Source organism: Ptychodera flava, chromosome 1, assembly GCF_041260155.1.
Source record: "Ptychodera flava strain L36383 chromosome 1, AS_Pfla_20210202, whole genome shotgun sequence".
Lineage (NCBI taxonomy): Eukaryota > Metazoa > Hemichordata > Enteropneusta > Ptychoderidae > Ptychodera > Ptychodera flava.
The window spans coordinates 55,187,953-55,215,945 of record NC_091928.1 but is presented as its reverse complement, the minus strand read 5'-3'; the positions used below and the strand labels follow the sequence as shown (position 1 = coordinate 55,215,945).

The 27,993-nt window shown below is 36.6% G+C and overlaps 2 protein-coding genes across 3 annotated transcripts in view; one reads left to right on the top strand and one right to left on the bottom strand.

The window, feature by feature from the left end:
• LOC139141382 (arylsulfatase I-like) lies at window positions 1–27,946 on the top strand. Of its 2 annotated transcripts, none has more exons than XM_070711010.1 (11): window positions 1–415; window positions 2,048–2,187; window positions 11,832–11,991; window positions 12,576–12,688; window positions 16,178–16,288; window positions 17,308–17,433; window positions 18,879–19,005; window positions 19,680–20,037; window positions 20,739–20,911; window positions 22,764–22,925; window positions 25,608–27,946. In XM_070711010.1, exons 2-11 carry the CDS (start codon window positions 2,062–2,064, stop codon window positions 25,757–25,759), a joined length of 1,608 nt encoding a protein of 535 aa, XP_070567111.1. In that variant the 5' UTR covers window positions 1–415; window positions 2,048–2,061; the 3' UTR covers window positions 25,760–27,946. The 2 variants fall into 2 exon arrangements, with proteins under 2 accessions (XP_070567111.1, XP_070567117.1); XM_070711016.1 differs by having other exon boundaries at window positions 2–415; window positions 20,739–20,890.
• Window positions 1–27,993, bottom strand: part of LOC139141401 (arylsulfatase B-like) — a 150,633-nt gene that overhangs the window by 89,816 nt on the left and 32,824 nt on the right. The window lies entirely within an intron of this gene.

The window sequence follows — 27,993 nt, the reverse complement described above, 5'->3', positions numbered from 1 at the left end:
CGAGGTTGACCTAAATCAGGCTTACTACCTGTTTTGATTTAGCAACTTCGCGCCTTCGCAAATACTCGAGGCCAGGCTGCGCGGTTCGTGCCCGCTAGTTTGCAACACGCAGCAGCACTGGTCGTTCACGTTCTCACTATGGACAAGTTTTGCAACTTCGCAAATATATCGCCTGAGCTTTGTCATTTACTGCAGGCAAAGTTGAATCCATAATTTGTTGACAAACAACTATACCATTGTACACAGACATCCCGTGATTGATCATGTGTTTTGCGCCACAGACAGAGGAAATGCTCAGGATCGGAAAACTGTCACGAATTGACTAATGTGACAGAGTAAAGTCCAATTGGTCCAGGGAGAACGTCTGTGCACTTCGTGATGTGCACAATTTGAAACGTAGTCTCCGTAAAATAAGGTAAAGTAGGGTGATCAAATAGGTAAACTGACTCAGATTACTTACCTAGCCTAGGTAGAAACAGTTTTTATCGATCGAGGGTCTATGGTCTAGGTAGAAGCGAGATCGAATACCTGCGCCATTTCTTTCAACGAGTAAAAATTTATGAGTGGCCCTTTTTTTCTTACGAATGCAGCCTTGCATGTACAACAAACCATACATCATTTCTTACAACAAGACATATTAGCAGTGTGTGCATCCTTTGTATATGTGTGTGAAATGTTTTGAACCATAGACAGCATGGATGTAAAAAATATCTATTTTTTACATCCATGTAGACAGCAAGGGGGGATTGTGCTGTAGGGCACTGTGTTCTTTCTTGCCGGTCACGCCTCCAACCACAATCAACAATGTATTCTGGATCAATCTCTCACACTGTAAATGCTCCCTTTGAAATTTTGACATCTAAAACGGGAAATTGAAAAGAAAGTTATATCAGTGCAATTATGATTGTAGTAATAAACCACTTAATTCCGTTTGAAAATCTTGAGATCTTGACACAGCAATTTCCAATGTGATGTGCGATGAAAAACGAATGGACTCCGTTTTTGATACATTTTCACCTCAGAACTGGAACATTTTTATCTTACTGTCAATTTTTTACAATTTTTGTTCTCCCCTAATGTTTGTTTAGACTCTTTGTGAAGCCTGTAAATTGAAACGTAGACCCTAAGATCTATGATTAAAGATTTTACCTTTTCTTGTAAGTTCACAAGGTCATTAATCAAAATATTGCATTTCAATTAGATACTGGGAAATCTCTCTCTTATCCAACAGCTTTACAAGGCAGCTCCTGTTTTATATTCTTGATGATGATGATAATGATATTAATGAATATTTTATTGCTTGTAATACGGTAAAGGATTACATTACATTTGTACCAATCAGTTTTAAATAGAAACCAGGCTAAATCCCATATGACAAAGACAAAGTCATGAAGTAGTAAATAATGCATATAACTAGATTATGGTTTAGTTTATATTAAATGTTCTGTTGGAAGAAATATAAGTTTGGTTTTGCATGTGACATTTATGATTGATTTGTTGAGAAAATTGTTCCTTATAAAAGACTGGTCTAAAGTTTCCCTTTTCAAAGAATACTGTGAGTGAAGTTAAACATTTTCATTTCAGAGTTGCACATTACCTTAAATAGTGGTCCTCACTGTTACAAGTTTGTTGCTACATATAGCTGTATACACGCGACATTGGACACTTGAAATGCAGACAAATTTTATCAATGTTACATGTGTGGCTGTTTTATGCAGCTTGTATTTGAGTTGTGAATATGTCTTTTATTATTTGTTACAACAGCAGTCACCGAATAAGATGTATTTTTGTCATTCTTGCTTGCGTAATTTTCAAAAGAGTAATCTAAAAATGTGGACAAATATTTATTTTTGCATATTAATGAGAGACCAATGACATCAACTGTGAACAGCCATATACAATGGCTTTTAAAAATTTACTGATCGATGCACATTCCACTTATGTTCATTAATTATGTTAACTATGTTTAAGATTTAGAATATTTGATGTTTTTAGAAGAGAAACACCTCTTTGTTTAAATGCAGAGCTTTTTTACATACTTTTACAGAGTACAGAAACAGTATGGAGATTAGAGGAGATTCAACAAAATGGGTTACCACACTATTGATGTTATACAGTGCATTGTGGGTAGGAATTGACGGGTCATCAAGGCAACCACACATCATTTTGATTTTAGCAGATGACTTGGTAAGTCTGGTGGTAGCAACACATGAAATGTCTCTTGGTAGAATTACTAACTGGATGAGACCAAAAGAAAAACTTGTTTCTTGAAATGAAAATTCCTTGAGTGTAGGTTTTCAAATGTTCATTTATATGTGTAAGTTCTTTACCATCAGGTTCAGCCACGATTAGGTAGAATGCATTTCTGGGACAGAGATATTGGACTATTTCAAACTTTACAGTATGTTTTTGGTCCTCTACTTGTGTGTCTCATTTTGAAGCATGTGGGAAAAAGTTTACATTTATTTTATTTTTAGTCCCCACGGACACCGTCCGGGGGGACTTATAGGTTTGGTCATGTCCGTCCGTGTGTGCGTCCGTGCGTCCGTCCGTCCGTGCGTCCGTCCGTCCGTCCGTTCACGCAGATATCTCAGACATGCCCAGGTCAATTTCTTTCAAACTTTGCACAAGGATAGTACCCTACCCCATACAGATCAGGGTTCGCGGTAGAGGTCGCCACAGTCGCAAAATGCGACTAAAACTTGTTTGTGGCGAACAAAAACCCATCGGCAATCGCCACGATCTCAAAAGCGTGGCGACAGCTGATGATAAAACTAAACAGTCCAAATCTTAATGCTTTTCCACTGATATGCTAAAGACAACATAAAAAACTCTTTATTTAAAGCACTTACTTGAAATTGTAAAGGAAGACAAAATACAGAAAACAGTTACAATTACTAGGTATACCACACGAACATGCTACGGCTTCTGAAAGCGCTCAGTGTGTAAGCATGTGGGAATTTTCGAAGCATTTTTTCTCGTTTAATTTGGCAAATTATCAGCAAATACCTAAATACTTCAAGGTACCCCTTTCTTCTCAATCGTTTCCTGGAGTTTCAAAAGTCATACGAACGAAAATGAGCGAAAAATTTCGATGCAAAAATCGTGCATCAGCGAGAGCGGCGGCCATGTTTTCAACTTGCTATTTTTAGCCCACTGAGCCTACGCATACACAGCGTTCTATCGCAGTTGAGCCTGAGCGTAAAGACACTGAAAGTATTCATAGATAGATAGCCCATGATTCGACCTTTATTTTCGTGTTTTTTGTTTGAATTTTGGCCATATAGTCGCTTTTTTAGCGGGTTTTGAATTTTTCTAAAGCATCTAAAAACATCATAATGACTTTTAATTATCAAACGAAAGAAAAAAGTAAGAAATTTAATTAATTATTTACAAAATAAAAATATTTTTGACAAGGTGAATCATGCAGCTCAAAAGCGAACGATCAATGTTTTGGACGAGTGTGAGCGATTTTCGCGGGGATTCCCCAGACCTATCGTTCATAGCTACGGCGCTTGAAAATACGGTCAGTTTCTGTGAAACTGGATGAAATTTTCTTTCAGGCGAGGCGTTTGAAGTCACTCTTGAGAAAAATTACTTATTTATCAGTGGTTGTTTTACCGTTTCATGAACCATTTTTTGGATTCAATCACTTGTTGACCTGAAAACAACGATATTTAGTACTCTTTTTCAACAGATTTTAGTAAGTAGCTGCCGATACGGCAGTCAAAATACTATCGTTTTCAAAGTACATTTTGAGCGAACTTTATAAATTAACATTCTGAACAACAGTGTAATGTTATGCTTGGAATTTTGTTGCTTTTGAGGTTAATTCGTAGTTTTTTATAATGATTCTGTTCCTTTCATCATCAAACATCGATGAGTATAAAATTAGCCCTAATCACTGAAATGAGAATTATGTGTTTCCTTTCGGTTTTGTAATATGTAACGAAATAAATAAGTTGATTTGTTTGGATCCTTTCCACGTATTGGTATTTTTTCCTGGTTGAAAGTTACTAATATCCTTTAATAGTCCTTAGTCTCTACAATCTCAGAAAAGAATGAAACGATTGATTTATAAAAGAAACTTTATTGCGACACACTTCAGTCATTTGAAGTTCAAAATTCAGTGTGCTGTACTCATATCTTGGCAGTGTTGAACTCTTCTGTTGTAGTATCTGCAATCGAAACTGGTACTTCACATAGAATAATTAAAAGCATTTCATCAACAGTTTTCAAATTCCACTTACTTTCAATTTGAATGTTTCCAACGACCAAAAATATTGTGGATCATGGTAAGATTAAAACCTCACATATTCTAAAGGTACAGTAATATCTAATTACATAATTGGAGGCGTTAATAAAAAACAAGAAATGTTTAGGAAATTATGAAATGTAAATCAGAGCTGTTGAAAATTATTTAATTTTCAGGGTGTTGCCAAATCATGTGTGTATATAAGTATGTCTGGTTCTGAGACGAGCTGTATTGGCATACCGAAGGAATTGTTGATAACTAAAAATTTAATTAAAAGAATGGTTGCCATGGAAACACTTGGTATAGGTTATTTTCAATAAAGTAGATATTCCTTCATCAAAATTTTGCTATGAACTTCATGAACATTTCAAAAATTTCCTAAATTTTCGTAGCCGGTGGTTAACCAACAAAAGTACATTCATGCAGGCTCTCGATCTCAGGGCCAGTGGCGACTCATTCAAAGCGAGAAATTTGCATAAATGGGTTTTTCTGTCACTCATTTTTTATCATTTAGAGTAGTTTTGTTGCTGAATGTTCATTGGTGCTCATAACAAAGGGTTTTCTAGAGATAAAAACCCAGAAAAGATGGTTTGACACTATAAAATACTTGCTCAGACATTGCGTACATGGTAACTTTTCATATTTCATCATCCGATGTGAATGTCATTTTTTGTACAAAAGTGACATTTTTGGTCAAAATTACAGTGATCTGGGAAGTAAGTTTACCATATTTATATTTGAAACTTGTTGAAAAATTGTTTTTCTTTGCTGATATGCTTTGGTTGTACTTTTTAAACATCAATGCTCTTGAGTAGACTTTACCAAACATAGCTAATTTTCATATTTTACCCTATGTTTTGCTGGCCCGCAAAGGCACATTTTGCAGTAAAGTCAAACTTAACACTGCATTTCTGACTATCTAATTACCTTTCCTGCATGAACTTTCCCTTTTTTTAATTACACTTCAGTAGCACTGCATATAGATTAAGAATGCTTTGTAAGTTCATCAATTATTTTGCATCAGAATGACTGTAAATCTGCCAAAATTTGTATTTTTCAGTCATTTTATAAATTTTCCGCGATGCAGAATTGGACAAACTGCCATATTTGGATATGTTTACATCAAAAAGTAAATTTCCTTTGGTCAAAGATTAAATTATTTTGTAAAAAGAATTTACTTTTAAATACTTTTAGCATCACATTTGTTACAGAGTCATGTATTTCAGGGAAAACAAGCCTATTAAAATCTATGATTTCATCAATTTTAACTTTTTCCCAATACTATGACCTTCGGCCGCGAGGTTTTACATACACAAAAATCTTCATAACTTTTGAATGACTGAACCGATTTTGACCAGATAAAAAGTATTTTTCATCATTTCCAAAGCACTCTTTGGAAAATGCATCAAAAAAGCAATTTAGTGATTTTAAAATTTTCACTTGGAATACCTACAATTACATTCTCGCGATCTCGATCGATCTCCATGAACTGGCATTCCGATCACGTTGATACTGAGAAGACAACCATAGCCAAAAGGCGATCACGTTGATACTGAGATAGACAACCATAGCCAAAAGCAGCAAAACTCAGCGACGATTCCGAGCTTTATTGACAAAGTATTTCATATAGCAGTATCAAATCAAACTGATTACACAATCCCTGGATCAGCGACATTTTTAGTGAAATTTCCATATTAATCATAACTTATAAAAAGTAAACGTGAAACAAAAACGTTGTGTATGCTGTCGATCAACAGCATAGTGTGAACCGTATTAAAACTATGGCATGGCATGTGCATTGACTGCACATAAAAGCAAGTCGACATTGCAATATCAAACGGTCTACATCTTGTGAAAACAACGACATAGCAGTGAACGTTGTAATAGTCACCGGTAAAAACTCTTCACTGATGAAAGGATAATAGCGTCAAACAAATGAAATTGCATATTTAGAGAAGGAAAGCCGACGTCGCATCGTCGCCTTGAGTGAGAATAACAATGGCGGATGTGCGGAGTGGGACTATTCTATTTAGGTAACGGGGGTACGGAGGGACACAGATTCATGAAGGTACTGGCAAAACGTGCCATTTTCCTAACAATGCTGTCGCTAGAACTTCAATGTCTCATTGTTGTAACACCTTTTTAACAGTTTTTCTGATCGGAAAAGTAATTTTACTAACTGTAATGATCTATTATACGCTCATCACCTTTCTGTATCGGGGTTTAACTAGGGTAGGCATGTAAAGTAAAGTGAAGTAAGCCTTTATTGAAATCCTATCCCAATTGGGGATCTTGATCATAAAGTGCAATCCAGGTTTTGCAAAATCAACAACAAAAGAGTATATATAGATGAGGATGTAACATGTTCATCAATATTTTACTCTTTTTCATTTTTATTTTGGTCTGAGTTCAAACAATTTTCCCAAATCACATAATGATGATTTGACTGTTCTTGAAAAATGTTTATAAGGTCTTGTGTGTCTCTGAATGTGTTTTTACAAATGTTTAGTTGACTTAAAGATCATGTCTACTGTCTGTGTAGCCTTTGCAGTGAATCTCATATCAATGTATCTCAGATAGATATATATATATATATATATATATATATATATATATTTATCACATACATAGACCCAGTTATCCCTATAGTGTGACATCACACTATAGGTATACGGTTTACAGGATTTCCGTATACCCCTACTTCTGACGTCAGAAGTAGGGGTATACGGGGTCGGAACTTTTTTTTCTACTGAAACTGTTTGTAAGCATTCTCGTGCAGATGAAAATTGAGTGGGCATAAAGGAGTTTACTTAAAAATGCGGTAAAGGTAATACATAGCGAAAACGTCAAGGCTTTTGGTAGCGATGATTGTGAAAGTTTTTTTGGTTTTTTTTTTCAACTGGGGAAAACGAGAGCGTTCACTGTCGTCTGCTCCCTACGTTTGCTACTACCACTGTACTGTGCTATCTCGTCACGAGCCGTAAACAGCCGAGTCATCGCTCAAAATCGACCAATTTATCACCGAACCAGAATCCAACATATATATTAAGAATATGATGTATCAAAATCAACATCTCATCCTGTAAGGTGACGGGTTAAATTTTTAGCATCGGCAAAGTGCTGTATTGCTGTTGAACTTCTGCGGTAGGCTGTAATAAAGCGAGAATGTTTAGCCTACTGTAGTAACGTACGGCAAACGCGGTTTTCAGAAGCTTGTGCCACTTCGTCGACAGCTCGATAGGAGGTACAGTGTGGTTGCATAAATGACCAACAAGAATGATGTGATACAGTTCAATTGTGGTTTTATTCATATATTATGACCGAAGTCAGGAACTGACAGCAGTAAAAATGACGACTGCACAGCGTGTTCGTTCGAATCGTACAGTGTAAACAACGTGTAAGCACCGCTATGAACAGCACGACAAGGCTAAATTTCGTTGCATTATTTACATTATTACTTTACCTTCAAACAAAATAATACATCTGAAGATACTATATCATCCTCCTTTCCCTTGTCCTCGCTGATAACGGCTATATCCATTCAAGTTTTGCACGGAAAATCCGACAGTGAGAGACTACTCTGACGCATCGAGAGGAACGTGCGTCCGAATGTGAACGGAATCAGCTGGAGCCGTACCACTTCATCCGCCACGCCGACATAATAAAGGTCCAAATTACATCGCGCGAGAAAGTGAAAATAAAAAAAGTGGGTCTATGCATGTGATAAATATATAATCTCCCAGTATTTCTCACTCATGTGACGTCATCGAAGACTCGGGTTTCCCCCAACATAGCTGTATCCCTCCTCGCCTATCGGCTCGGAGGGATACTGCCGCTATGTTGGGGGAAACCCTCGTCTTCGATGACGTCACACTCGTTCGAGATACTGGGAGATTATATATAAATATATATATATATATATATATATATATATATATATATTAATATGTGTGTGAATGCATTTATGAATGTATCACATCAAAAACTTGAAGACTAAAGCAATATGTTTCTACCAGCATTAAGTATGTGTGGCTAATGAAAATTGCGTGTGGCTAATAAAATTAGGACCAAATTAGCCACACTGAGTAAGTGTGGCTACTAATTTGAAAATCCTACCGCTAACCCTGCAGATGCACGTCGATTTGTTTCACAATGCGATCAAATTTGGCCGTGTTAGAGGACTTTTTAGTTTTCACCTCCATAGACTCCCATGTATAAGGCAGTCTCCATAGACTCCCATGTATAAGGCAGTCCATAGACTCCCATGTATAAGGCCAAGAAAAATAAAAATTTAGTTTCTCATCGTATTCATATTGCAAAAAGGATGCAGTGACACAGTTTTTAGTCCCCACGGATGAAGTCCAGGGGGCTTATAGATTGGGTCATGTCAGTCCGTTAGTCCATCCGTGAGTCCATCCGTTCACGCAGATATCTCAGATATTTTGACAAAATGTCACGTGACCTTGGTGACCTTTGACCTCAAATATATATATTTAAGCAATAACCCACGCCGCAGGAGGGTATACACGAGATTTTGGTACAATGCGCAACATATAGCACGAGCCGATAGGCGAGTGCTATATGGAGCGTATTGTACCAAAATCGAGTGTATACCCGACTGCGAAGGGGGTTATTGCTATTATATTATATCAACTTATGTGTCTTTGTTGTCTTGTTTGACTATTTTCGTCACATTAAGCCCCAAATACAGAAAATGGACGTGTGAGAGATCGATCATCGGAAATTCTGCGCCCGAGACCGAGCATTTTTATGTTGGGATTACGTACACGCACACAGTATCGTACGATAAATATGCATACGTTCATCAACATTGCATTTTTATTCGCATGCAACGCGAAGACTATCATAAAATACCTGCTGCAGACACAGAAAAAACAGGTCAAGAGTTCAAATCAAAAGAAAAAGTAACAATTTTTTCGTAAATTTACATATGAACAATAGTCCTGTTTTTTTTTGGCATAGGCCTACTAAAAATAGATTTGTCTCATTCTGTACCGCTTACGCGTATACGGTATACCTCGACCGTCGCGACATTCAGAGGTGGTACAGTGAAGTTACAGGATGTATTTGATGGATAATTCGGACGTACCAGAAAACATGCAGTTTTGAAATAATCCACATGTACGATGACTGCAATTGTGATGAACAGTTGTACAGTGTGTGTTGCCCGATCCAGCGAGAGCTGGACGCTGATATTGTTCGTAGCATTTGATGTCAAATTCTGTCGCAGTCGCCAGGAGTCGTCCCATTGTTATTTTGAACTTCTTGGTCTACATCGTTAGGACACCCTGGTCTGTTGCAGCCCAAACTTTGGTAAAGAATATCTGACATACCGTTACTGTGAGGAAGTGTCAATTTATCAGTGTGTGAACGAATACTATCTTCATTTTAAAGAGCGGTAGGATATATCACGTCTCGATTCCCGCAATATCAAGAAAAGTGCACGGTGCGCTGTCGCCTCAATGCAATAATTCGTCTACATCACACTCAAGTGTGCTGGTTCAGAGATGTAGTTTATCATCAATCCCAACTTATTTTCACCAAGAGGTGAGTTACAGACCCACACTCTATCTGTGTATCAAAATTCTGTATTCTTTCTTTGAAACAAAGCGGACTGTTTCGGTTTTTCGCGAGGGTCTATGGTTTAGATGGGTACGTTCAAAATGCAGCGAGTGGGAAATTTTCGAAAATTCTGGTTTAGGGGCCCGTTTTACCACTGCTATCAGTGCTAAAACAGTATTTTAGCATCGGTGGAATGAGCTCTCGTCCAATCAGAATGGCGCATGGTAGCATGATATAATATAATTGTCCATAACTCAGTAACCACAAGTGCTACACCCTTCATATATGGTATGATGGGACAGCTTATGACGCCACATATTGTACATCATTAATTATGCACATATCTAATTTTGAGCAAGCCAATAGAGCTGGAGGTCTGATTTTTGGTATATAGGGATAACTTAGCAACACATTTTTTTTGACAAAATGTCATGTGACCTTGGTGACCTTTGACCTCAAATATAAATATTTGTCCATAACTCAGTAACCACAAGTGCTACACCCTTCATATATGGTATGATGGGACAGCTTATGACGACACATATTGTACCTCATTAATTATGTGCATATCTAATTTTGAGCGAGTCAATAGAGCTAGAGGTCTGATTTTTGGTATATAGCGATAACTTAGCAACACAATTTTTTTGACAAAATGTCACATGACCTCGATGAACTTTGACCTCAAGTATATAACTCAGTAACCACAAGTGCTACACCCTTCATATATGGTATGATGGGAGACCTTACATGTATGATGCTTCATACTGTACCTCATTAATTATGCATATATCTAATTCTGAGCAAACCCATAGAGCTGGATGTCTGATTTTTGGTATATAGGGATAACTATATTTTTTGACCAAATGTCATGTGACCTCGATGACCGTTGACCTGAAATATACGTTTATGTCGATAAATACGTAACCACAAGTGCTATGTCCTTTATATTTAGTAGGGTGGGAGACCTTATGACAACACACGCTTTACCTCATTAATTATGCACACATCTAATTCTGGGCAAGGGAATAGAGCTAGAGGTCTGATTTTTGGCATATAGGGATTAACCCTTTTCCTGCCAAGTCCATATTTCACCACCAGGTCAAGATGGTTAAAATTAATGAAACACAACGTATTCCATATGATGTATTTTAACATAATACTGTACATTTGAAGGCTGTTGAAAACATAATACTGTAAAGTTGATTTTTTTTGGACAAAAGATGCTATAACATACCAAGCCAAGTGGGTGAAAATACGTCATGTTTTGGCTCAATACCGCTTTTTACTGACTTGGCTGATGGGGAAGTGATACAGTTATTACTGTCTGGCAGGAAAAGGGTTAATTAGCAATACAATTTTTTTTCAAAATGTCACGTGACCTTATGACCATTTGACCTTGATTATACATATATATGCATAACTCAGTAACCACAAGTTCTATACCCTCCAATTCTGATAGGATATTAGACCTTAAGATGTCACATCTTGCACCTCATTAGTATGCGCATATGTATTTCTTGCCCAATCTGTATTGCAGAATTTTTAATCATACATAGACCCATTTTTCGAACAGGACTCTATCCTCTCTGAGGACTGGTCATCAAAGTACCCATGAATAAGTGGGGACTGTGTCATCATCGATGACTTGTTATCCATAGAGTTAACATAGGGATGGTAGCCATTTTGAATATTGGTGTAACATTTATTTCTCTCATACCAATTTTTGCACAGGGACCCCTGATTTTTATCGTTATTTTTTAAAAGGCAATGATTGGAAGTTTCATTATTGAAAGTTTGAGCAAAAGCTAAATCTTTCAATTTCAAGGTGCGTACCACTCCAAAAGATATTGTAAGCTGAATGACTTGAACTGAATTTTCTTTCTAGGCTTGAGTGCATGTATTAAATTGCTATGGTTATATTTACCCTGATTAAAGATCACATTGAGTCAAATAATTTTTTTGATAGAAAAATACTACTGACTGTATTTCACAGGGATGGGATGATGTGAGTTTCCATGGATCTGATCAGATTCCCACTCCAAACATTGATTACTTGGCTTACAATGGAGTCATATTACACAATTACTATGTACAGCCAATCTGTACACCAACACGCAGCGCCCTCATGACTGGCAGACACCCAATCCATACAGGTTAGTTTGAGATTCAGCAATCAGCACCTCAACACTGTTCATTGACTTCAACAAATATTACATCAAGTATAGAAAAACAACTCGATACTGTTGCTATTACACCCACATTTGTGGTAATAAACTATACCTCTTGATATGGGCTTTGTATTTATGTAACTCTTGTCTTACATATACTCCTGTTAAGGGAAGAACATTCGTTTTCCTTGACACTGGCAAATGGTTAGGCATGACGTGATGTGATTTTCTTTTATTTTAACCCCCCCCTTCCAATCCATTATGAAATGAGACTACCGTACAGCAACACATATACTCTGTCTTCTTTCAGCATTTTAGACATGTATGGAGGCAAGGAAGCATTGCACATAGAATCCACTGAACACATTAGGAAAAACAATTAAAAAATAAACATGACTTGCAGGTTTTAAAGTTTAGTTTGCAATGGTCTGAAACAAATCATTTTGTTTTACCCTTTCAAATTCAATTTTTCTGTTTGTTCAGTGATTAAAATAATGCAATTAGTGAATGCTTTAGAACTGTGACTTACTGTAGCTTTATTGTGTTCTTGTATCACTGTTACTGTACAGGTCTTCAACACAATGTGATAGTGGCGCCACAGCCGTACGGATTACGACCCAATGAAACTACGATGGCAGAATACCTTAAACCTCTTGGATACGCTACACATATGATTGGCAAGGTCAGTCTGACTTTGATGAATTACAAACTCTCACGAATCAAAATAACTCTGAAACTCTGATACAATCATTTTATTATAAATCATGTTCATTTCTGAAACAAAGCACAAAAATGTGAAAATAAAATATTTCTACCTCTCTTGTATATATATTTTTTTCATTCCATCAAATTTTGACTCAAATGCAGTTATGCTTCTCTTATATCAAATTTAGTACAACTGAATATGAGGTCTTGCTTTATTGCATTCCCATCATTGGGTGATCTATAAACAGTATAATACAGGTGAAATGGTGGACCTAACATGTGTCAAGATCTTCTATTTATGAAACAGAAACCATTAATGCAGGATTTAACAAACTCAATCAGCCCTAGCTGTCTGGTTCAATAACTTCCTTTTGGGATCAGTGAGATGGAAAGGTGATCCCCTGTAATCCCTCATAAGGAGAAAGAATTTTTTGCCTCTTTTTCTTAACCTTCACTTTGAAATAACCAGAATAGTCAGACAGATAGAAATGTACCTACTGTGTCAATTCCTCATTTTGAAAAAGAGTTTATTTCATGCCAATTACCAATTTACATATTTAACAGCGTGTTCATTTTTAGCCGGATGCCGGCCAAATTGACCGGCTACTTTCGTATTTTGGCCGGCTACTTTACAGCACTGTTTCGCTCTATGGCCCGGAAATTCTGGTTTTGATAACAATAATTAGATTTTTTTGGTGGTCTTGCAAGCCGCAGATAATATTTCAGAAGTGCCGATGTGGCTATATGTAGTCTAGCAATTTACGCGGTGAACTTGTTGCTATCACTGTAGTACCGCGATCAGCGAACGTGTTGTACTATACTATACACTGGGCATCGCTCTTGAGGTCAACCTCGCTCGCCTGATCACAGCCCGAATTATTCCGACGTTCACATCGGGTATAGCCGAAAATTGGACTAACATACAATTACGTTATGCCCGCGAATAGCCGACCATTTCCGAATGAAGCCGACTTTTGTTTCGCTCAAACGCGGAAGAGAAAGTCGACGCTTGAGAGCTTTGGTTTTCTGCGTAAGGGTAGGGCCTAGTCTGATGGGTTTGGTAGGTTTTTGATCAAATCTAAAGCGACCACAAGTTACTGAGTCTCACTGTTCATACTTTCGAAACGCCACGTCAATCTATCCATGGTCGATCACGATGTCAATATTCAACTCAAGTCGATCGACATCGCGCTTTGTGGAGGGGCTGTGGTTGTGTGCATCGCGGAAGAGAAAGTCGACGCTTGAAAACTTTGATTTTGTGACTTTGTCTGTTGGTTATGGGAGGTTTAGGTCAAATCTAAATAAACAAAAATTACTTGGTCTCACTTTTCGTACTTTTGAAACGCTACGTCGATCACAGTGTCAAATTTCAGGTCGACCGATATCGCGTTGTGTGTACTGTGTTACAATTGACTACCAGTGTAGTACAGGCTGGCGTTCAGTGTCGTTTATAGTTTGAGGTTTTATCAAACATGAACACTAAAATTTAGCTCTCTTTTTCAATTATATCAACATCAGCAAAAAATCAATAATCAGCTCGCGGATTCGTTTTATTGTGAAATTAGTACAGTGAATTAAAATCACTGAAAATTGTGTTCCTACATTCATTGAATTGAATAAACTCTTTGATTTTACTGTATCTTCAATCAAGTTTATTTAAATCAGTAAAACACTTTGTACAGCCAGGCTGGTCAGGATTCTAGCAGATCGTTACCTGGGTTGTGAAAACCCTAGGCCCCATTCTACGATGTATTTCAAAATGTTTGTTCAAGTCATGAGCTAAACATAATTCTACACAACAGTCTGGTGAAATTTTGCTATTATCCTTGTCAACTGAATGTAGTTGACAGGCCCAAGTGATATCAAATTAATTTTTCTGACTTTTTTTAAAACTTTATCCCTTGAAAACATGTTGTAATTGGCAATGATAATGATTATTCTGTATGCTGAAACGGTCTTTAATACTGTACAAGAATGCATAAATTACTCCAAAATGTCTTCAAAATTTAAAAATTTCTTGCCCACCCCCGTCCCTGAAACCCTCCCCCTTTGTGTATGTTGAAATAGCCTTTTATACACTGTATAAGAATGCATGAAATTGCTCAGAAATGTCTTCAAATTTAAAATAATCCTTAACACTCTCATGCTGAAATGGTTTTTCATACAGTACAATAATGCATGAAATTACTCCAAAATGTCTTCAAATTTTAAAAATTTCTTGCTTTCAGGGAGGGACCCCCTCCCTGAAACCCTCCCTCCTGTGTGTATGTTGGAATAGCCTTTTATACACTGTATAAGATTGCTTGAAATTGCTTAGAACTGTCTCCCCCCCCCCCCCCCCCCCCCCCCCCCCCGCCCAGGGAACCTGGTTGCACACATTAGCTAACCGCCTACTTTTCTGAATTTTCCGCCTACTTCAAAAATTTTTGAGAACCCTGTTTAATGACTTTCCTAATTAGGGATATATATCTTGATTGCCTTGACCAAACTTGACAAAACTTGCTATGTACATAGAAGATACTATGATACAACATTATTGCAAGTCATTTTGGATTTTTACTGCAGCTAATTCCTAATTTGAATATTTAATAACTTTCCTAATGCGGGATGTACCTGGATTTACTTGACCAATGTTGGCGAAACATGGCAAAAATTTAAATTCACAGACAACTGCAACATATAATGAAGCAATATATACTGAAACACGTGAGCATTTTCAGTTCATGTCTGGGTTTTTTTTTCTGTACTTCTGCTTAAAAGTCACTAGGATAAACAGAATCGGGTTTATACTTACGGCCTGAGAATAAGATAAATTACTTGGCAAAATGTTAAAGTTATAAAAATCCTAGGCAGTCTGTCGGTAAGATCTTACGATTCCTACAATGTACCTGTGTTGATGTGATTCATGTTGTTTGATAACTTGCAGTTTGGAACAGGTATGCCTGTATTGGAAATATCCATCAACAACTTTTACATACTAAGTAAAACAAGTAAATAAATATCATCTGATAGGAATTTTATTTAAGCTAAAACTGTACTTGTTGATCCTTAGCCAATCGTCATCAAAGTTCAAGGTGGCTTTAGGCAGTAATGATATTGATGGGTAGATATTGTCAGAAGTACCGGTAGGAGTCATTTGTGGGTGATGCCAACCATTAAAACTGTGGAGTGACTCCCAAGATGACCCTGTTTGAAATAATGGATGCTTGCTTTGTTTGTATTTGTAGCCCAGGATCAAGGGTAACTGTCTCTTCAAATTCCAAAAGTCTGAACAGATGAGATAAGCTACAGTTTCAAATATTATTTCTGCCATAAACAAGCTAAGGTGTGAAGTTCAGCAGAGTTTCACAGTGACTTATTTTGATTTTTGCCATGTTGAAACTATGATGACAATATACTGTTTCACTTCCTACATGTAAGTGAAACATGTAAACCCAGCAGAATAACCAATTCTTTTTTTCCTCAGTGGCATCTAGGATTCTTTGCAAAAGAATACACTCCTACCTACAGGGGTTTTGACAGTTACTATGGTTACTACTGTGGTCACATGGACTACTACACCCACAATGTTCAATGGGTAAGTTATGTAGCATATTGACTTTCCATCCAACTGCAGAATTTTGTAATTTTAGTTTCCATGTAAGGGCCACTTGTGTCCCACAATACAGGCTGTGTTTCAACGTTAGGCCAAAGTAATTAAATTCTTTGTTTTGCGTCCACTCAAAATGGGAAAAGGTACGTGTCTAAGTGGCTGAAAAACACACACAAGAAAATTAACACAATGTAATTTGATTGCAGCAAAAAAAAAATTGCAACAAAATTTTCAGTTCAGAAAAGCTAAGCGGGTGTGTCCTAAAATTTCTTATTCAAATACATTGTGTGTGTTTTTCATGAAAACCTTAAAAACCTAAGCGGGTGGGGATGCAAAACAAAGAATTTAATTACTTTGGCCTATACATTGATTGAAAATGAAACTATAAAATTCATGGCTCATACCTTTTACATGGAAGCCATACTGTCTTTCATGATCAATGACAAAGCAGTGGTAACCAACTTTGCACACTACAGAAATATTCGGTACCCAATATTTGCTGTTTGTAAACTTAAACACGATCACCATTCTCTATAGAAATCAAGTTTATTTGAACATTTTACAGAAACAAAAGTGTGACAACTTCCCCAGTGTTTCAAAATTCTCCAGACAAGCTGAAGATCAGGAAAAATTGTTCAAAAGTGAAAATCTCTCCCTGAAGTGTATGGTGCCATTTAAAAAACTCCTCATTCTTAAAAAAATTCTGAAATAATTGTGAATTTCTCTGTGAAGCAAAAATATGTGTTAAGTGAGTGTTGTGGGGTGTTTCAAGATCCAATAATGCCCAAAACTTACTCCAACCCTACCACTTTCAAACTGCACCCAAAATTATACCCCTGAATGTAAAATTGTAAAGCGCTCTACCAAAGAAATCTATGATATTCCTCCACGTAACAATTTACTCCAACATAATCCATGATGTTATAAGAATGACCTTATATTGTAGATTCAAAGCTGTCTAGAACAGATTCCATAACAACCTGCTTTCTGTGTTTTCTCTGTAGAGTAAGTACTGGGGTTATGATATGCATAAGAACATGGAAGTAGAATGGCCAACATTTGGTGAATACAGTACTGAACTTTTCACAACAGAGGCTGAAAAGATTCTGAAGAGTCATAATCCTGATAAGGTATGTACATGTACCGGTATGTGCTTGGTATAGTAAACATCTATTACCTGGTCATAAGGGCTGGAACATTTATTACCCTGAGGAGCCTGCATGCATCAACAGAAATAAATCACTATTCCCTGAGGCCATAAGTGGAGAGGTATTGCCATATTTTTTATGGTAACACACTGCCATAAGGGGTAATAAACAGGTATTATATAGCCCAAATAAAGATCAGGTTATAGGTGATTTATAACACACCACATGCTAATTCTGTTGTTTATAGTGTGCTAAGATGTTTATGCACTACAACACCACATTGTGAGAAGTTTACTGGAGTTCTCCAGGCCAGAGTGGTAACAGTAGTACCAATTTCTTCGCTAAAAGAAGCAAATATGTCCTTAGCATACTGCACAATGTCCTTGGTTGCTATGTAATCTTTGTAGTCAATGAGCTCTTCAAGTTCCCATGCTATTGGGATGGAAAATCTTGTTGCTTTAGTCGAAGACACTAGGCTTGTCCATCATCATTCAATGAATCACCTGCCATTGTTTTCAAAGTGACAGATGACATCAAGTGTACAGTCATGTGACCGGGCACTTTCAAGAAAATAATTACCCTAGGGAAATAGTCTTCCAAAAAATACACTCTGACGTCACTTTTTTCAAGCCAGTGGAGACTAGACGTATTGTCACTTGATATGTTATGGTGATTTGCACCAAGGATGAGCATGTGGCATGTTATAACTGTTAGCTTCTAGGGTTAGAATACACTGGGAAAGAAAGTGCAATGGTGAATGATATCATGGAGGAATCAAGATGCTATGAATTCAGACAGACAAAATCTGGTGTTTGAATGTATCCACTTGAAGATCAGAAGTAAATTGTGAAAACCAAGTGGTAGTTACAAAACTGTATACTTATAAATCTAGGAAGTTTTGGTGAAGTGAAGATTCTCTACCTTAAATTACTTACAGTAATATTATAATGTTCAATTTTATTTCATGCCATCAAAGGGCATGTGCACAGAATGCTTAAGTCAACACTAAAGGATGTTATGATTACCCTGGGGAGGTAGGGATTGGGGCTGGGCTGGGATTTATTCTAAAGGAAAGCATGCATTCATATTCTAAAGCATACATACCGGTATTCTAAAGAAAGCGTATAAAGACAAGAAAATACTGTATAGGTACAATGAGAATTTATTCTTATGCATTTTGACAATTGAGAATGTATTTATTTGACCAGTTGTACATGTGAAGAAATAACAGTGTATTTTAGTGTCATATAGACCTGATTGTACTACTTAAATTCATGCTCGAAATTGAAAAAACAAATGAGAACAAAAACAAAAACAAAACAATGCAAGATTTATCAAAGTCAGCAAAAATTGAATGTTCAAACCAACCATAATATATAAACACACAGTCAGTTATGTTTACTTTGTGTCTGCATGATTGTTTACAGCCATTGTTTCTGTACCTTGCTTACCAAGCTGTTCATAGCGCCAATAACAAAGTGCCTTTACAAGCTCCATACAAGTACACCAGCAGGTTTCCATACATACATGATGAAAAGAGAAGAACATTTGCAGGTAAAGTTGATACAACCCATTGTAACCCATACCGGTACACCACAATGGTTTGGCCCAAACCCATTGTTATCAATGGTGAGTGTGGACCTGATTACAGGAAATTGGGGAACACAGTTAAAGAAGTACTAGACAAAAAACGACCATCTTGAATTGAAGTATTTATGGAGTTATGATTGACATATGTTTTGAGACATGGAAAAATAATATGCTAGATGTTCCAGTTACCCAGTTCCAATTTCAACACACAGTATGATATGAAAATCAGAACAAGATGAAACTTGCTGAATCTGTGCTGGGATATATCCATGTCAGGGTAGTTGTTTGTCTCCCATGTGTCAAATTACTGGATGGTGGAGGAATAATTAGATTGACAGAGCCACATTCACTCAAATCATAACAATTTTATTCGGCAATTCTGAATTCTTGTGACGCAGATCTAATGCAAACTTATTATGATGAGCAAACAATTTTTACAGAAAGCATCCATAATTATCGATGATAAACGATTATGTTAATCGGTTAACTTCACCAAGAATAAAGATGTAATAAAACAGAAATGTTAGGTCAGTTACTTGATTTAAACTGATATTTTTATGTAACAGACAAAATAATTTACAGAGGTTTGATTTTCAGATCACGTTGTCGTAAAGAAAAATAATATCTATCATTTACAGGTATGTTGTCAGCGTTAGATGATTCCATTGGAAACATCACAAGAACTCTCCATCAAACTGGTCTCTATGACAACTCTGTCATTATTTTCAGCACTGATAATGGCGGACCCCCTGCTGGCTTTGATATGAACTATGCTTCTAATTGGCCACTTAGGGGGACCAAAGCCACCCTTTGGGAGGGTGGTGTGCGAGGTGATGGGTTCATAAACAGTCCGTTACTGGAAAAACCACAGAGGATATCATCTAATATGATTCATGTCACTGATTGGCTACCAACTTTGTACCACCTGGCTGGAGGTAACATGTCTGACTTACCAACCAATCTGTATGGAGTAAATGTATGGAATACATTATCAAGGTAGTAATTGCACCTGCATGTAGTTTACACACCAAAAGTGGATGCTCCATTTGCTATCCTGGGCCAGACTACAAAATCATGGCTGGGGTATTTTTTCAAGCTATCTTGTTTGAACAAACTATAAAAATGCTGATAGTTCGTTCTGTAAAGTATATACCGGTAGCAAAGTTGTTGAAATGATCAACTGGGGCCTCCAGTCTACCACTTCAGTCATCTTGTTGTGTAACTCCAGTCACAGTGGTAATCCTTCTGTTGTCTGATTTCTGTGACTATGGATGAATGCTTGCTGTTGGCTCTTTACGAATCCTACTGTAACCATCTTCAGAATTATTTTTATCAAATGTTCCTCTTGCCTGCTTAGTGGTTCCACTATACCATCAGACAATACAGTTACCTGGAAAAATGTTAATACAACAACTTGAAACAAATATGGAATTTATTTTAACATCAAATGATATCAAAGCTGTATAGTGTACATGGTAGTTAACGTAAAGTGAAGTTATATTGATAAGTACGGTGTAACCTGTCTAATCCGAACCCTGTCTATACTGAACACCTTTTCTAGTCCCTTCCACATAGAATGCCATGTTTAAGGAAAATCTATAAACCAAACACCTCTGTTCACTGAACGGATTTTTCAGTCCCTTTGGTGTTCGGTCTAGACTGGTTTCACAATGCAATTATTTGTTGAAATTTTACAGAGGGGATCCATCACCAAGGACTGAAATTCTTCATAACATAGATTCACTTCAACATACAGCAGCATTGAGAGTTGGTGATTATAAACTTATTATTGGAGATGCTTACAATGGAAAATGGAGTGGCTGGTATCAGCCTGAAGAAGTTACCACAAGTATGTTTCGTACAAAAATGGGTGTGTTACTGCAAAGTTTAGTGTAGTTTTGGTTGTAAGATATGCAAATACCTTGCATAATTTATACTCTCTTTTGTTTACTTCATGTAAAAATGTATTGATAGCAACAAATATTGTTTACTAGAATCATATCTGAGACAAGAAAATAACAAATCAACTCCCAAAAATGAAGTGTCATTTTAGCTAAGTATTAATTAGACAGGGCAGCAAGTACCTGACAACTGTGAAAGTAGTTTAGTTGTTTTACGGTTTGAAGCATTCGGAACAGTTCTAGTACATACTGTCATTTTGTTTGAAATAATTTCAAAATATGTTCAGAAAAAAGTATGTAAAATAATTCAATAGTTGTCAAATTTATGATTTGCTGTAAACCCATGTGAATAATTGCTTCCTCTATTCTTTAAAATCTAACTTCAGTCATTGAATTTTGAGTTTGACAAATTTATTCTTGTCCACTTTGTATGATGTATGATATTTTTAGTCCCCACGGACACCGTCCGGGGGGACTTATAGGTTTGGTCATGTCCGTGCGTGTGTCCGTGCGTCCGTGTGTGCGTCCGTGCGTGCGTGCGTCCGTCCGTTCACGCAGATATCTCAGAGATGCCTGGAGCGATTTCATTCAAACTTGGTACAAGGATTACTTCATATGTCATACAGATGCACGTCAATTTGTTTTGTGATACGATCCAATATGGCTGCCAGGCGGCCATTTTATTATGATTTTTTCATGTACAGAGCCATAACTCAGGCATATCTCAACTGATTTTATTCAAACTTGGTACAAGGACATTGACCTATGTCATACATATGCACGTCAATTTGTTTTGTGATACGATCCAATATGGCCGCCAGGCGGCCATTTTATTACGATTTTTTTCATGTACAGAGCCATTACTCAGGCATGTTTCAACCGATTTTATTCAAAGTTGGTACAAGGACATTGACCAATGTCATAGATATGCACGTCAATTTGTTTTGTGATACAATCCAATATAGCCGCCGTGCGGCCATTTTGTTACGATTTTTTTCATGTACAGAGCCATAACTCAGGCATATCTCAACCGATTTTATTCAAAGTTGGTACAAGGACATTGACCTATGTCATACATATGCACATCAATTTGTTTTGTGATATGATCCAATAAGGCCGCCAAGCGGCCATTTCATTACGATTTTTTCATGTACAGAGCCATTACTCAGGCATGTTTCAACCGATTTTATTCAAATTTGGTACAAGGACATCAATTGACCAATATCATAGCTATGCACATCAATTTGTTTTATGATACGATCCAATATGGCCGCCGTGCGTCCATTTTGTCATGATTTTTTCATGTACAGGGCCATAACTCTGGCATATCTCAACCGACTTTATTCAAAGTTGGTATAAGGACATTGACCTATGTCATACACATGCACATTGATTTGTTTTGTGATACGATCCAATATGGCTGCGGTGTGGCCATTTTGTTACATTTTTTTCATGTCTGGAACCATAACTCAGACATGTATCAAGCAAATTTATTAAAAGTTGGTACAAGCTAGGAGATTGATTAATGTCATACATATGCACGTTAATTTGTTTTGTGATACAATCCAATATGGTCGCCGTGTGGCCATTTTATTACGATTTTATTTATGTCCTGAACGATAACTCAGACATGTATCCAGCGAATTTTTTCAAAAGTATTTTTATCACAGATTTAATGAAGAGGACTCTATCCTCTCTGAGGACCTGTAATCAAAGTACCCATTAACAAGTGGGGACTGTGTCATCAACGATGACTTGTTATACCATAGATTTTGGAGTAAATATTGTTAAATTTCAAAATGGCATTTGCTATTTGTACAGGGAGGAACATTTCTGTATCACATGACCCCAGGGCTGCAGTGGTGCATTGTGGGAAGAAACCAGCCAATGCCTCAACAAACTGCCAACCAAAACAGAAACCATGTCTGTATAATGTTATACTTGATCCGTGTGAATATCATAACATTGCTGAGCAGTATCCAGGTAAGATATTTATCAATTTGTACGTTCAATCATAAATGTTCTTTGTCATTTTCATACTTTGTCAATGTCCACCATCATATCCAGACTGCCAACACTTTGTCATCTAGTTCTGAGGGACACTTTCAGTTGTCTGTCCACTAGATTTTGTTATTCAGGGGTTATTTTGTAAATACAATTGTGTCTGTGATTGACTCTGTAGTGCAGGCTACCAATGCCATCCTGTGCAAGATATCATGTCTTTGTACAGATTGTTATTGTTAATGGTACTGATAGCATGGGTAAAATTTAGCAAAGTATATTATATCATGTACTTATATATAATCCCATGGTATTTTTCTCAATTTGACGTCATCGTACGAGTGTTTTTCGCGGAGCCGTACAACTTCGAGCCAAAGGCGAGAAGTTGTGCGGCTCCGCGAAAAACACTCCTATACGATGGTGTCAAACAGAGAAAAATACCATGGGATTATATTTTTATCACATGAACAGTCTTCTTATTTTTCTTTTGACGTAGATGGATCAACATTATCGTAAAAAATTGCATTTTGTCGCGATCTGTGTTTTACTTACGCGGATTACTTTCATTTAAAGAGTAAAGCGGCTTGTCACCCAGGAGATACTTTCATTCATAAATCCCATCGAGCTGAAATTTGCTACATCACATGGTATAACGGTGGATACGGATTAGGTCACGTGAACGTGTCAATCATTGTCTCCTGTGTCTCGCGCTGTACCGATGAGTTGGCCATCGGCCGACATAGCTTTCACCGTGCTAGCGACAGATAGCCATAGTATTCAGAATTACTTAGAATATTTACAAATAGATTTATGAAGTAAATGCAATGACAAGATCAAAACAGTACTTCTCATTCTCAGAGATGCCATGGCTTTTAAAATATCACACAAGTTTACGACCTTTGCGAGCGCGAAAGATTCCGTTCGATGACACACACATTGCATGTTTGTGCCGTTGCCGTCACCGGTCGCCATGCCGGTGTCAACTCGTCAATCCCGATCTCAATCCTCAATGTTTTTGTCTTACGGATTTTGATGTTTGCAGTGACACATATTCGCCCGTGGATACAACCTAATTTTGTTACTTGACGGAAACTCTGTTTTTAGTGTTCGTTGAGTTAACTTTCGAAGTATATGGGATTCCACAGCTCGACAGCTTATGGCTTCGCTACAGCCTTATGCTGCGCTGCAACTTTGATTCCGAGCGAGAATTTACGGAGTTTTTGTGCGATTGAGGAAATTGATCGTTCTTAGTCTAATTACTTTATGCTTGTGCCTCCTATGTCGCTTTCCCGAAGATTATACATGTACTGTACTCATTTATTCAGTTTAACTCACGTTGAGGTGTACATGTAGGTTTCGGTTTTATCGCCAACCGGGATCGCCAGGCATGACGTCCACATTGAGCCTACACGGTACTACACGATTCGACTGGAGCCGCGACGTTACTGAGCCATTAAAATAAAACAATCGTCGGTATCTCCATTCGATTCCCGGGAAAAGCTTTAGTTTAAGTGACTTGAAATTTCGTTAGACAAATATGCCTTCTATGTTTCCATGTCTGGATTTATCGGGTCACCTTTTTGTAAACGTGCGAGCTAGCACGGCATCGATCACAACAAATCTGTTCGTGTCGCGACGCCTGCATGTATGAACGGTACTATGTACAAAAAAAGTTCTGGTTGATGACGTACAACAGGGGTAATTTGGATTTCTTATCCATCCTGTTCTACGTCACACAGGTGGAGATTCGGGCCAGTTCATGTGATAAATATTGTTATGGATGTTAATGGTAGTTATAGTACCGGTATATGTATGGATTTCCCTTTTTGAAAACTAGCAAAGTGTTATTGATCCAGCTTTTGGTGGCAAATCTCCAACCTTACACTTTACAAAATTTAACTGTATATGTGTACATGTGGTTAGAAGACATGATGTTTTGTAACTTGATAAGCAGTATGGTCTCCATAATCAATGTGTCTGCAGGATATATTATCCAGCCTGGTGACTGCAGTTGTATTAGAAATTTAAATTTAAATTTCTCTGCTTTGCCAATTTTACTCAAGTGACATCCCTAAGTATTGCTGTGGAGATGAATATTTGTGAAAGTGAATGCCATTTATAATATTAACAATGTTGACATGGCAACCCTCAGTGTAAACAAATAAAAAAGCCACTGCTCTCTGCTCTGTACAATGATCAAACATGATTGAAATCAGAAGAGATTTAAGCAGTGGAAACTGTTTTATCGGTAACAATTGTAATAATATTTGGCACCATAAAAAGTTCTTCCTGTTTGACTTTTTTTCAGTACCGGTATCTTTTTTAATGGTGTTCATTGAGATATATAAACATCATATAGTTTATGAATGAAGCCTGTTTACACTAACATTTCCATATTTATACGCAAGGTGTAATGAAAGTAAAACCACAAAATTTAAGAGTTTTCCTATTACCGGTATTTGGAAAATTCTGGGCATGGATTAATGATAAATGGGTTATTACCCAAAATCGCCTGTTCCTTGTGGCGTCTCAGCATGAGTGTCATTTGTGCTGCATCAGACACTACTTTGTCTCATGTCTGACGCAGCACAAATTACTTTCATCCTGATACCACACAGGAACAGGTTATGTTGGGTAATAACCTCTAAATATTGTATTTTTCAGATGTTGTCAATGATATGCTAAATAGACTGACTGAATACAACTCAACAGCTGTAGAACCTCAGCATCCACCGGAAGATCCAAAATGTGATCCTAAATATCACAAAGAAGCCTGGGTTCCATGGATTAATCTGACTGACAGTGATACAGTGTAATCAATGCATTCAGAGAATAACTGTAAGGTGCATTAAATTTTCATGATGCCAGACATTACTACTAAGATGTCGGATAAAATTGTGATATGGCTCAGTCCATCTGAATAATAAGTCTTCAGTCTGGATGAATTGTCCCCTGATATGTAACTGTTTGTCTACTGGTAGTTGGTTGTGACTTAATGTTATCAACATTCATTTGTTGACTTTAATGAGTTCCAGTTTTTAATGGTCATACTGATCTATGTCTTTTGAGAGACTCAGATGTCATCAGCTATAGTGTAATTTTTTACATCAGTAATTTTAGTTTTCTTTACATTCAATGCACATAATTGTGTACAAGGATTAAAAATATGTGATTCTGATTAGTTTGCTATTTCAAAATACGTTCATCTTTTTAGTAAAGAGTAGTAAAAGGTTACTTTTGAAACTCTTACCTATTCAATTCTTATGCTTATTCAAAGAAATGACTAAAATTGTAATGGATTTTGATGTGAAAGTTTGTCCACATACTGCTATAATCAACACCATTGGCAAAATTAGTATTACTCAATTTCATCAATCTGGATATTGCCCATGATTTGACATAGAATTGCAGTCTTTCACCAAATTTCACCATTGCTTCAATGATTGTCTTTCCATATGAGACTTAGCAATTTACTAGTACCAAAAACTACTATGCTTCCAGCTATACATCCCTAAATGTGAAAACTCATTAAAATGCAAATAAAGGATTTCTTTTCCATAAAATTGCTAACAGACCTTCAAAGCTGTCACATTTCTACGATCAATATCATTCTGTTCAAGAATCGTCAGATCTGATGCAGTCATTTTGAGAATATCCAATTCTAAACTAATGATTATGCAAATTTGCATGCCACAATTATGCAAGCCACACCCACCAAAAACCAACTGGTACTTCTTGCCATTCTTTACCCAAAAAATATAATCTGATCAAATTAGCTATTATTCATATGTCACACAAACAGCCACACAGACAGACAGGCAAAGATAAAGTGACAGTATTAGTAACAGTACTTGTGTGTCAAATCGCTAACTTGAAATTAATTACTACCAAACATGAAACAAGTAACTTTGTCTTACTGCAAGTGTTCCTTGTAGCTTACAACATTATTAAATCAATTTTATTACAAAACTAATGGTTTCATATTGTATCAATTAAATATCTTAATGTAAACTTTAGTATTACCCAATTCCATCAATCTTGAAATTGTCTATTATTTGACATGAAATTGCAGTCCTTCACCAAATTTCACCATTGCTTAAATGATTGTCTTTCCATATGAAAATTAGCAATTAGCAACCTCAAAACTACTCTGCTTCTGTTATATATCCCTAATTGTGAAAACTCATTAAAAATGCAAATAAACGATGTCTTTTCCATGAAATTGCTAACTGTCATTAAAATCTGTCACATTTCTATGATTAATATCATTCTGTTCAAGATTCATCAGATCTGATGCAGTCATTTTGAGAATATCCAATTCTAAACTAATGATTATGCAAATTTGCATGCCACAATTATGCAAGCCACACCTAGCAAAAACCACCTGGTACTTCTTGCCATTCTTAACCAATGTACTGTGTTCTGATCAAATTAGGCCTTCTTCATAAGTCACACAAACTGCCACACAGACAGACAGGCAAAGATAAAGGGACAGTATCAGTACAGTACTTGTGTGTCAAATCGCTAACTTGAAATTAATTAAAAAGACAGGACAAATTTGCCAATGATCTTTTCATCAAATCCATATAATAATTTTATTTTTTATATTTCTCGAATTTGTATAGCATCTTGATGTGATGAAGTATTGTGAAAATTATGATTGATGTATGAGATCATGAAATATATCACTGAAAACACAGGCATCTGAGATGTCATTGTTTGTGTATTTTTTGTACCATGCAATTGTGATTTCTTGTTTTGTTCACTGTCAGTCTTGGTGAAAAATTTCATTTATGTGTGACACAGTTGCTGTCGCACAATAAAAACAATAATTAAGAACAAATTGTATCCTTTATTACTCAGAAGTTATTATGATTTTAAGGCATATTTACAAAGAATAATTGAAAATAAATAATTACTACCATACATGAAACAAGTAACTTTTTCTTACTGCAAGTGTTCCTTGTAGCTTACAACATTATTAAATCAATTTTATTACAAAACTAATGGTTTCATATTGTATCAATTAAATATCTTAATGTAAACTTTG

What these genes read in the sequence shown, in the direction of transcription:
- LOC139141382 (XM_070711010.1), top strand. Translation starts at nt 2,062, where the DNA reads ATGGAGATTAGAGGAGATTCAACAAAATGGGTTACCACACTATTGATG. An exon ending in AGAGTCATAATCCTGATAAG is followed by an intron (nt 17,434 to 18,878) that starts GTATGTACATGT and finishes GATTGTTTACAG; the next exon opens with CCATTGTTTCTGTACCTTGC. An exon ending in GTATGGAATACATTATCAAG is followed by an intron (nt 20,038 to 20,738) that starts GTAGTAATTGCA and finishes GAAATTTTACAG; the next exon opens with AGGGGATCCATCACCAAGGA.